The sequence below is a fragment of the Aquarana catesbeiana genome, linkage group LG01 (genome assembly GCF_042186555.1).
Source record: "Aquarana catesbeiana isolate 2022-GZ linkage group LG01, ASM4218655v1, whole genome shotgun sequence".
Classification (NCBI taxonomy): domain Eukaryota; kingdom Metazoa; phylum Chordata; class Amphibia; order Anura; family Ranidae; genus Aquarana; species Aquarana catesbeiana.
The window spans coordinates 598,632,229-598,643,503 of NC_133324.1; the positions used below are offsets into that span (position 1 = coordinate 598,632,229).

The 11,275-nt window shown below is 41.6% G+C and overlaps 1 protein-coding gene across 3 annotated transcripts; it reads left to right on the plus strand.

The window, feature by feature from the left end:
- The first annotated feature begins 303 nt into the window (after positions 1 to 303).
- Positions 304 to 10,520, plus strand: PPP1R3B (protein phosphatase 1 regulatory subunit 3B). 3 transcript variants are annotated; one of them, XM_073598553.1, is made up of 3 exons: positions 304 to 480; positions 4,384 to 4,516; positions 7,877 to 10,520. In XM_073598553.1, the coding sequence occupies exons 2-3, from the start codon at positions 4,482 to 4,484 to the stop codon at positions 8,733 to 8,735; spliced, it is 894 nt and encodes a 297-aa protein (XP_073454654.1). In that variant the 5' UTR covers positions 304 to 480; positions 4,384 to 4,481; the 3' UTR covers positions 8,736 to 10,520. The 3 variants fall into 3 exon arrangements, with proteins under 3 accessions (XP_073454654.1, XP_073454664.1, XP_073454672.1); XM_073598563.1 differs by lacking the exon at positions 304 to 480 and adding an exon at positions 562 to 844; XM_073598571.1 differs by lacking the exon at positions 304 to 480 and adding an exon at positions 562 to 807.
- The last annotated feature ends 755 nt before the right edge of the window (positions 10,521 to 11,275 follow it).

An 11,275-nucleotide genomic window follows, 5' to 3' on the forward strand; every position in this document is an offset into this window, starting at 1 on the left:
CTTTAACAAAGCGTGTCTGAAGTAAGTGTAAACTAGCCCTTAAACTGGTTACAGTGTCTGACAGTTCTACATGAACCTGAACACATGTCTGTATCAGTCAGTCATATCTCACCCATCCCCCACACACATATATATACCTCTGGACTCTACTACACCACTACTGACTGAACAGGCGTTCACGTGGAGAGCAGCGCGCAGCTTCTCACCTCCAATTGGCTGGTGCACAACAGCTGACCCTCTATGATTGGCTGGTTCGGTCTGTTCACGTGAAGCGCGGAGTGGGATGGGACACCGGCTTCTTTAACAATGAGAGCGCTGTATGGGGGGGCGGAGTTAGCGGTGTCGCTGGAGGTGAGCGGATGTATGGAGCCGGGAGGACGGGATGGGGAAGTCCCTTGACTGCAGCACTCTGCCCCGTCCACTAGTCTCACCTCCACCGACTATAGTGTGCTGCTGTGAGCGAGGATACACCGACGGAAGGTACGCGCTCAGTTCCCTGCTAATACGTGTAGACTTGTATTACACTGTGCAGTGTGGGCCAGTGTGCTCTGTTTCCTGAGGAGAGCTGGAATGAGAGGAGAGTGAAGTTGGAGAGGAGAGTGAAGTTGGAGCGGAGTATTAGCCCCAGCTGAGCGGAATGCCGGTGTTCAGTGTGCTGTACACGCCTCCTCTACCTACACAGGCTTACCGGCTCCAGGCGTGTGTCAGCTTGTCACTCTGTGCTGGGGAGACACGTGCCTGTCTGTCTGCTAATCATACACTTGACAGCGATCCAATGCTACTACTATTCTACTGGTTGGATACATTGCAAGTCATCTTTTCTATACATCCGCCCTCATGTCACGTAATGTAAACCCTCTCATAGTAGTTTTAACATTTTCTTGTTGGCGTTTTGTATTGCACCTGTTGGGGTGTTTTTTGTTGTTTTTCTTTCCCCATATGGAAGAATTGGATCAGTGGTGGTCAACTTACTTTAGGTGGGACGCCTTGCATCACCAAAGGGGCCACACATGATGATCAGTGGATGCAGTGCTTAAGCTGTCAGGCATGTTACAGGGGTGGGCAGAGTCTGTGGGCATGTTGTGGGGGGGGCGGCACATGCATGGTGCAGCGGGCAGATTCTATGGGCATGCAGCAGGGTGTATCCATGGTACAGGGGACAGACATGTCACAGGGTGCAGCGGGCAGATCCTATGGGCATGCAGCAGGGTGTATCCATGGTACAGGGGACAGACATGTCACAGGGTGCAGCGGGCAGATCCTATGGGCATGCAGCAGGGTGTATCCATGGTACAGGGGACAGACATGTCACAGGGTGCAGCGGGCAGATCCTATGGGCATGCGGCAGAGTGCATCCATGGTACAGGGACAGGCATGTCGCAGGGGTGGGCCGATTCTATGGGCATGCAGCAGAGTGTATCCATGGTACAGGGGACAGGCATGTCGCAGGGGCGGACAGATTCTATAGGTATGCGGCAGGGTGCGTCCATGGTACCCAGGACAGGCATGGTGCAGCAGGCGGGGGCGGCAGATTCTAAGGGCATGCAGTAGGCTACATCCATGGTACAGGGGACAGGCATGTCACAGCGGGCAGATCTTATGGGCATGTGGCAGGGTGCATTCATGGTGCAGCAGTGGGGGGGAGGCAGAGTCTGTGGGCAAATCGCAGGGGGCAGCCAGTGTCTGTGGGCAGAATCTTTGGGTATGTCACAGCTTTCTTGAATCCTTTTTAAAGCATCCTTCAGCTCTAGTTTGAGACAGATCAAACTGGGCGAGCTGACTGCTGTTTAACCACCTCCTGCCCAGCCTATTATAAATCTACAGCCAGGCAGGAGCACGGTTATCCTGGGTGGACGTCCTCCCAGTTGTGCACCTCGTGCATGCTCTAGAAGCTGTGCAGGGACCCAGTCTGTGACCTGTATTGGAACACAGATCATTGTACCAGCCCAGCCTTGGTACCATGTAATTGCTCTGACCAATCATGCATCACTTGTACACAATGGCTTTCATTCATAGATATTTTTTGTGATCTGTGATTGATCACATGGTACAGGGCCAATCGCAGTGGACTTGTACTGTGTGATCGCTTTGGCCAATTACAGCTATCACAATGGCACATTAATGGATGCCATTCACAAAGTAAAAATGATTGCTTATATAGTGATCATCACTTTTAAAAAATCCTAATCTCTTCCCAAGGGCAGTAGACTGTTACTATGGTGAAATTGTACTGCTCTGGTGACAGTATAAAGGAAAAAAAGTAAACAAATTGAGGTTTTTTTTTTTCCAACAAATTACAACTTCAAAAACCCACCATGCCTCTTAAAGAGGAAGTAAACCCCCGATGGATTTTACTCCCTCTTTTGCTCCCTGCAAAGCCTGCAAATTAAAAGCATAATGGGCTAGTATGTATTGCATACTAGCCCATTATGTGACACTTACCTGCAAAGGAATCCATTGCTGTACCCTGTGCAGGCTGTGTCCATCTTCACCCCTCTTCCTTCTCCGGCTCTGTGACTGTCCGGAAGCCGCGTGACGTTACTCCCACGCGTGGGAGCCGTCAGTAACCACACACTCTGGGGGAAGAAACGGCACGGAGGTCCGTTAACAGCGCATGCGCCGATTACATCATCAGCACACTACAAGTGAAGTATCTCTTAAACGGCGCACGTATAGGAGATATTTCCACTACCTGTAAGTAAGCCTTATTCTAGGCTTGCCTATAGGTAAAACTCGCACAAAAGGGTTTACAACCACTTTAATGGTTGTTCTGGCGGTATTTGTACTGTCCTTGTTTTTTTGTAGCCCCAGGAAATGGCATAGGCTGTCAGTACATTAGGACTGATCAATTTTCAAATACAGTGTATATACCATAGATTTTTAGACCCTGAAGCCTCGTACACACAATGCGATTGTTGGCAGGGGATTGTCTGACAGACTGTTGTCCTAAAATCTGACCATTAGTACGCTCCTTTTGACAATTGTTGTCCGTCAAATTTACTAGCCTGAAAGTCGGACAACGGTCTGTTGTCTGATATTTATTATGGTCAGTACACAAATCTGTCACACAAGTTGAAAGTACAAATGCGCATGCTTAGAAACAATGCTCACCAAACACGAAATTAGCAGAAGAGGCCCAAAGGGTGGTGCTCAAGAGCTGAAATTCCTCATAGTACGTCACTACGTCCGTGTTTGTTGCACGACAATTGTGTACCGTTAGTATGCAAGACAAGATCATGGCACACTCCCCTTTGACAAAAAGACACTCGGTTGGCCAACAATGGTACTGTGTGTACAAGGCCTAACTTTCTCAGACTAAATATATAATGTTTTTGGATTATCCTTTACCTAATAAATGTAGCAGAATATATTTTTGTAAGTTGTGTTTTTTTTTTTTTTTTTTTTTTTTTTTATAATGTATAGCAAAATATTAAATACCACCAAAAGAAAGCTCAATCTGTCAAAAAATGTTGAGTTCAGCGTTGCATGACTGAGTAATTGTCATTCAAACTGAGAACTCTAAAAGGTGAAAATTGGCCTGCTCAGGAAAGGGGTGAAATTGTCCAGTATTGAAGTGGTTAAACCTGCTAGCTGGCAGCTACTAGTACTGAATCTTTCTGAAAGCATTAGCACCCTGTTTAAAGCATCAGAACTCCCATTAAGTGGAGCTAAAGGGTGCTTTATCTGATTCAAGAAAGTTGATTGAAGGTAGATGGCATGGGCAGAGAGGAAACGCATTTAAACAGTTTCTAGTGAGGCTTTGCAATCACAGGATGTAGTTGGCATGGATGGGGTAAAGGCTGACTGACACCATGAGTTTCTTGGTTGTCACTGGTAGTAGCCTTGGGTTTCCCATGCTGACTGCAGGACACTTGGAGCATGGACAGACATCAAACATGGCACTATGCCTTTATGAAAGGAATGTGTTCTGTAATTTGAGGGTGAACTTCTCCCTTAGTAATGTCTGTAGGACTGATAAAGTAAAGTAGATAAAATAGGTTAGACATTTGTGTATGTGATCAATGTATACATTAGTTGTAGTAAATGCCAAATGCTCCCTGATCATTATGTCTACTCTTCAGTGATAGTAGAGGAGCCTGAACAGAGACCAAAACATGGCTACTTAATGCTATAACCCCCAACCATGTGAATGTAGCAAATTATATGAAATGTTTCAGAGATCCTTCCCTTTTTTTTTTTCCCCTCTGGCAGATTCAGGATTTGGAATGAGATGTAGACACATTCTGCTGGCCACTAGGTGGTAGTGACATGACGGTTCATATGAAACCGAAAGCTGACACAGAACGTTCACATTACAATGCATAAGAGGAGAGGGGTGTGTTACTGCATACGTGTAGTTAATTTCCGCTTTTCTCTCTACAGACATAGGACCACTTCGCTTTTTTATTTTTTTAAATATTCCTTGCTGTCCAGACTTCGTTTCTTTTCATCTTTAAATTTGGCTTTTCACATGACTTTCAATGCCCTGGATTACATCACCGATGAGCTCAACCAGGTAATGAATGTTTTTTTTTGTTTTTTTTCAAACCCTGTAGACTTTATTCTTCAGTTCATATTTGCTGGAAAAACCTTTTCATAATCCATCCTGTAAAGTGGACAGGTCACTTTGGCGTATATATAATTTCTTTCCTATCCCCAAAGCATCAGATCAAAAGGCAATAAATGGGGATTGATACATTAAGGAATGGGGTGGTTTGCTGGAGCTCCAGGTTGGCATGACCTTGAAACGAGCTCTCAACATGTTTTCATTATGGCCTTCCATTATCTCATTTCCAAGCCTCTCAATTGACACACACACACACAAAAATATGAATTATGTTCCCAGCCTCTGTTCCAGAATTTAATAGCCAATTTTACAGTAGAAGTCAGCTATGGAACTTGCTTTCTATCACTAATATGTCCACCTGGGTTTTTGGGGACTTCCTGAGAATTTCTGTAGGTAAAATTGAGCAGAAGTGTCATGGTCATTTTAACCTAACAGAAATTGTATTGTTCGGACTACAAAAGTCTTATGACAAAATCAACCCATTGTTTAAGATCTGTCCCTCAAAGTATTAAAATACCTTATTAAACATCCTTATATATGTTTTGGACATGTACACTTGGCAGGAAATGTAATTAACGAGCTAAGATGAAATGTTTTGGTGTGCAATGAGATTACAGAATCAAAGCTGCCAAACTAATTCATTTTTGCTTGGCTGTTATAAAATGGCACCCACACTGTAAGTTACTGTTTGTAGTTTTTAACATTCTGTTGAATAAATGCCACATCTTTTGATGGCTTACTAAAATACAGCTTCTGGATACTTTGAAAATTGTCCAGGTAGCATAGGAAAGCCTCACAAGTGCATAGTGCCATAGGTGTATCTACTGTGCAACAGCTGAAACGCATTGCAAACCGTCTTGCAGGGTGGCAGTCCTAGTGTGTAAATAAATGGGCACTCACTGCTCTGAAACCCCATTTAACTGAAGTGATATTCAGCTTAGTACCTTAGTCATGCGAAGCCTTAAATAACTGTGCTTTGCCCTGCATGGGCAAAGCAACAAATATACCTCAGTGTTCCCTTTTCTAGCAGTCACTCTAAAGGCAGAATGCTTGTTTTACTGGCGGGGGACCCAAAAAGATTATCACGGCTGCTCTGTGCAAAACCATTGCATAGAGCAGGCAAGTATAACCTAAAAAAAGATTCCAGCCTTTTAGAATCGCTAAATCTTCCACCAGCTTTTGGAGCAAAGAATATAACCCATATGTTCGAGTATTGAGGAGCATCTGATCTTCCTGAACACTAAGCTTCTCACAGTGTGCATTAGAAGCTGCAGCAAGTCAGTCTCGTATTTCTGAACTAGTGGATATCCAAGCTCATCTAGAATTTTTCTCCCCAGCCTGACTGTCCTTGGTCTGCTTTTCATTTAATTTAATTTTTTTCAATCACTAAGGCTCTGCAGCAAATGCAGTCTGCCTAGAAACATCCACTGTTCCATACTGACACCCACACATTAAATGTCATATTATATGCATAACTCCTCTCCTGAGCCAGCCTACTGCTTGCAACATGGCTGAGGGCTCTTCAGTGGAGCACGGAGGCAGGGTACTGTGCTGTTGTCAGAAAGGTATGTACAGCATTTGCTGGTCCCTCCTACTAGCCAAAATCTGCCTGGATTGCATATAGAAGCAGAGGCCCAGTGATGGCATTGGGTCTAAAATTTTATTTAATGAACAAATTTAATAAAAAGTCATTAACATGTTAATGAGGCGGAGATAGGAACCAGATGTAATGGGCAACCATCAGGCTCTGCTTTCCTTTCACAGCATTATCATATTCTCTGTATCAAGGAAATTTTTGTAGTAGGTTTTTTTTTTTTTTTTTTTTTTTTTTTTTTTTTTTTTTTTTTTTTTTTTTCTTTTCCATAAACTGCCTGCTTTCTAAAACGCACCCCTCATGTGTAACCTGGAAGAAGACCAAATAACCCAACTCAATGGAAAATCTTTTTTATTTTTGACAAATCAAGTTGCAAATATGGCAACTAAAATGCCTACACTCAAATTAAAGATGAACTCGTGTCCCCTTGATTGTGGATCTGCTACTCTCTCCTCAAGCACTGCCATTATCGATCATCTGGCAGAGCCCTGCAGAACATCTGTGCAAGTCAAGCTGGACTCACACACGCACGGGATGTCCTGGAATTCTGCTGAGTGCCGTCCTTGCACAATGCCCTTCTCACCTAGGTGGGGGTGTTGGGAATTGTGGGAGGGTTGGTTACACTCAGAGTGAAGGTCTGCTTTATAACCTAGTACACACTACTAGATGGATGTGTGTGTGTGTATGTATAGAGATATAATAAATATCTATATCTCTCCTATTTATTTTTGTTCACCCCAGCGGGCTAAACAAAAAAAAAAAAAAACTTGACAGGTCAGAGCCACTGTACTAACATCAAATTTCTAGTACAGCGGCTCTCCCCTGCTGTCTTATTGTGTTCTGACAGGGCCAATTTCCCAACCCCCCTATGCACGGGCCGAATGTCAGATTGTTTTTTGACAGTCCTGCTTGCTTTGGAGGATTGCTGAAACCAGTGCCCTGATTTAGCATTTACAAACCAAGATTAAATGCCTACGTGTAGAAGACCGTTTGCATTGGTTGATGTGCCACTTATGTTTTGATTCTAGCCTGCATGTGGCCAGGCAGGTTAACTTCCTGATTTATGTAATGGGCAGTCCTGAGTGCAGCAAGTAACTTTAAAAGTTACTCAAGTTTTTTTAACCTGCTTATATTTGCCCACCCTGGTAGATGTGGCTGCATTTGTTTTTTCTTCTAGGCTTTTTTCCTTCTGTTTTTCACCTGGTGATCTGACCAGTAATGCACCTCCACTGTGGATGAATGAGCACAGAGGACTCCTTTTAGATATAAGCTTGGTTAATCTGGGGGGGGATTGTTGGATGTATTAGGTTTAAATACACTGACAAATTGAAGGGTTACTCCAGCTCACACTTTATAAGCATTTACAGCAAACCATTTTTTTCCCTATTGGGATATGTTTTACCAAAAAGCTTACCGTTTTTAACCTGTCGGTGGTAAATGGTGTGTCTCAACCCTGTAACCACTACATCTGCAGAACAGCTTGTTCTGTTGAAAATGAGAGACTTGCTGGGCAGATCACCAAGTAAAATGCCTAAAAAAATTAATGCAGCCATCGCATCTAAGAATTGGTAAGCTGCAATAGTGTTTGCTTTTGTGTTTAATACTCTATGAATTTTCAATATGCTACCCTGCTACTGGTCATTTTTTAAAAGAAAGGGAGAAAAAATATTTCTTTTGAAATTTCACTTTTTTTTTTTTCCTATTTTGTTTTCTAGTTATCTGGACTTGTTTCCTTATAAGACAACCATGGCAGTGGACATTGCTATGAAGTTCTATTTGGGTTCAACTGCGTTAAAAAGGGACCATCTGGAATACAGGATTGCTCCAAAAATGAATAAGCCACTGAGGCCATGTATTCAACCAAATGACAAAACCTTGCTAACGGAGCTAAAGAACCAAGAAAATAAAGTGAAAAAGCGGGTTTCCTTTGCAGACAGTAGAGGGCTATCCCTTACTATGGTAAAAGTCTATTCAGAGCTTGATGACCCCCTGGAGATTCCCTTTAACATCACAGAACTGATTGACAACATAGTCAATCTGACCACTGTAGAGAAGGAACATATGGTTTTGGACTTTGAACAACCTGCTGCAGATTACCTGGACTTCAGGAACCGCCTCCAGGCAGACAGTGTTTGTCTTGAAAATTGTTCGCTCAAAGAGCGGGCCCTTGTTGGCACTATAAAGGTCAAGAATCTTGCCTTTGAGAAAAGCGTCAAATTAAGAATGACGTGCAATTCATGGCAGAGCTTTACGGACCACGAATGCCACTATGTTAAAGACACTTATGCAGGGACTGATAGGGACACATTCTCATTTGATCTTGTTCTTCCAGATGATATTAAGCCTCAAGGGAGGATAGAATTTGCAGTCTGTTTTGAATGTAATGGTAAAACCTACTGGGATAGTAATAAAGGACAAAATTACAGAATTGTTCGGTCTGACTTTCAAAACCGCCACTGTGAACCTGATTATCACCTTTCTTTGGATCAGTTTGGGAGTCCCAGGTGCTCTTATGGTATATTTCCAGAGTGGTCTAGCTACTCTGGGTTTGATAAACAAGGGCCCTACTACTAAAGTATGAAGAACTGTTATGATGCCAGTCCAAACATTGTGGAATTTCACACATGATGAGCTGAACCAGATTTCAGGACATATACTAGATTACCGTGAAATTGTAAATTGATGACTGACATCCCTTAAAATGTCCAAAGTAGCGCGTTCTTTAAAATGAATGGAGTCAAAACGGGAAGATGCTGCTAAACTTTTACCTTCCTAATGCTGCTTTAGTTCTGTTCTACATAATCCTTCATCTTTGTTATGGTTTTCTTTCCCTAAAAAAGTCCTATGCATCTAATGCAGTACCTGTGTTGTCCTAATGGAGCTGTGTTCTAGCATAGGTTTTTGGAAGAAATGTGTACATGGCTCCAATTGAGGTGTGTTTTTTTTTTTTTTTTGTTTTTTTTTTTTACTACTGGTAAAACGTGTTAAATCGGCTAGAACCAAGGTATCTAATTTTCATTAGTACCATCTTGCCCTGTGCATCTGTTTAATAGGTCACATCTGGTGTTTGCACAAGTCCTGTACATTGTAGGCCTCTCATGGGTTTCACATGACTATTGCTGTTTTCTTGATTTGATAAACAGCTTTATGTGCTTTTACTCCAAATCAATTTTGTGAAACTTTTTTTTTTTTTTTTCTTCTTCTTTCCCTGTTTAAAAGTCACTTATGAATATGTGCCTTAAACTGTACACTTTGATCATTCACTGCATACTTTCCATGCACTATTTAGCTGATCTTTTAAGGCTGCTTGTATGAGGGTTTTCTCCCCTAGCCCCCCCCCCCCCTTTTTTTTTTTTTTTTTTAACTGTTGCATAGTTCCCTGTATTTGTGGAGGGTTTTAGTTTCTTGAGTGGCCACTTAATACACTACTCAGTGATGCAGACACTGTACCGACAACTGTATCTGCGTTAAGTTTTAGTAACTTTATCTTTATTGCTTTTCTAATGTCTCCTGAATTTATGGTGGAAAGTACCCGGGGCAGTTTGAAATGTAACTTTAGTATTGATTCTAGGTTTACTGAAGACAACTGCAAAATGCCTTTTAGCAGACTATGGGGTTTATTTACTAAAGGCAAATCCATGTTGCACTGCAAGTGCACTTGGAAGTGCAGTCACGGTAGATCTGAGCGGAAGATCTGAAATGAGGTGAAGCTCTGCTGATTTGTATCATCCAATCACGTGCAAGCTAAAATGCTGTTTTTTATTTTCCTTGCATGTCCCCTCTGATCTACAGCGACTGCACTTGTAGTGCAAAGTGGATTTGCCTTTAGTAAATAAATCCCCCTGTCCAAGACTGGAAAACTTGGATAACCATGAGCTTTCTGATGCTTTTCCAGCCCATTTTATAAGTGGTGAATTGGAAATTACATCTTAGTGACTCAAGTTGACCCTGATTTATGTTTGGCATTTTCAAGATTGCACAATTTACTTTTTTTTTTTTTTTTTTTTTTTTTTTTTTTTTTTCAGTATGTTTAAAGACCAGTATTTTATCAGTAACATTAAACTGTACAACATACTCTATACCTTTTTCCTAATCAGTCTTCTGGTGCAGAGGAACAGTAACAGAGTACATGTAACATAAGTTCTTGAACTTGAAACTTTTGATAGCCAAAAAACAGAGGGCAAAGGAAGGATCTTTCAGTTGTAAGATGAGATTGCCTTCTGTGAATGTTTGCAGAGATGTTTAACTCAACCCCTAGTGTCTTCAAACTAGAAGTGCCTTGTTTGATGTACATAAATGTGTTTATTTTTTTTTTTTTTTTTTTTTTTCTCCTCTGCATGCTGGTGTTTTAAGAAGAAAATTTTGTACATGTCATGGGGGGGGGGGGGTTAGAAATATGCACTTTATAATCACGAGTGGAAAAATAGATTTGTGTATTATATATTTTTTTTTTTTTTTTTTTTTTTTTTTTAAGAATTGTGATGATGTTTTTAAAGCTAAATGTAATAAAGGTGAAGCAAATAAAGTGTGTGCGCTGGACTTTTTGTTGACAGCTGGTTTTGTGTGGGTGTTATTTAAAAAAAAAAAAAAAAAAAAAAGAGGTGCACCAAATTAAAATTTTGGTACCAAAAATGCAGGATGCACTTGGCTGAAAACTGCATATTACAGTTAAAAATATATCTATATCAGCACTTTAGCGCAAGAAAATCTCAAAAATGTATGTTTGCACACTGGTCCGTTTTTTAAATAATAAAAACTTTTTTTTTTTTTTTTTAATAAAGTGTAGTTTTTAGATAAGTGTAGACAAGGGAAATTATTTGATGGGATTTTTAAGGGTGCCAGCGAAAGAGAAAAATAATTACAATACTCCACAGTATGTATGAAATTACAAGATTTTTATTACAGAACAAAATTAACCCCTTCCCGACCGGCGCACGCCAATGTACTTCGGCAGAATGGCACGGCTGGGCAAATGGACTTACAGGTAGTGCGACGACGTTTCAGCGCATGCGCACTGTATATCACAGGCGCACGCCTTCTTCAAGCATTGAGGATAAAGGCTTATAGGAGCCTTATATGTGCCCAGTGGGGGAGCCATCTAGTGGAGATTGTGT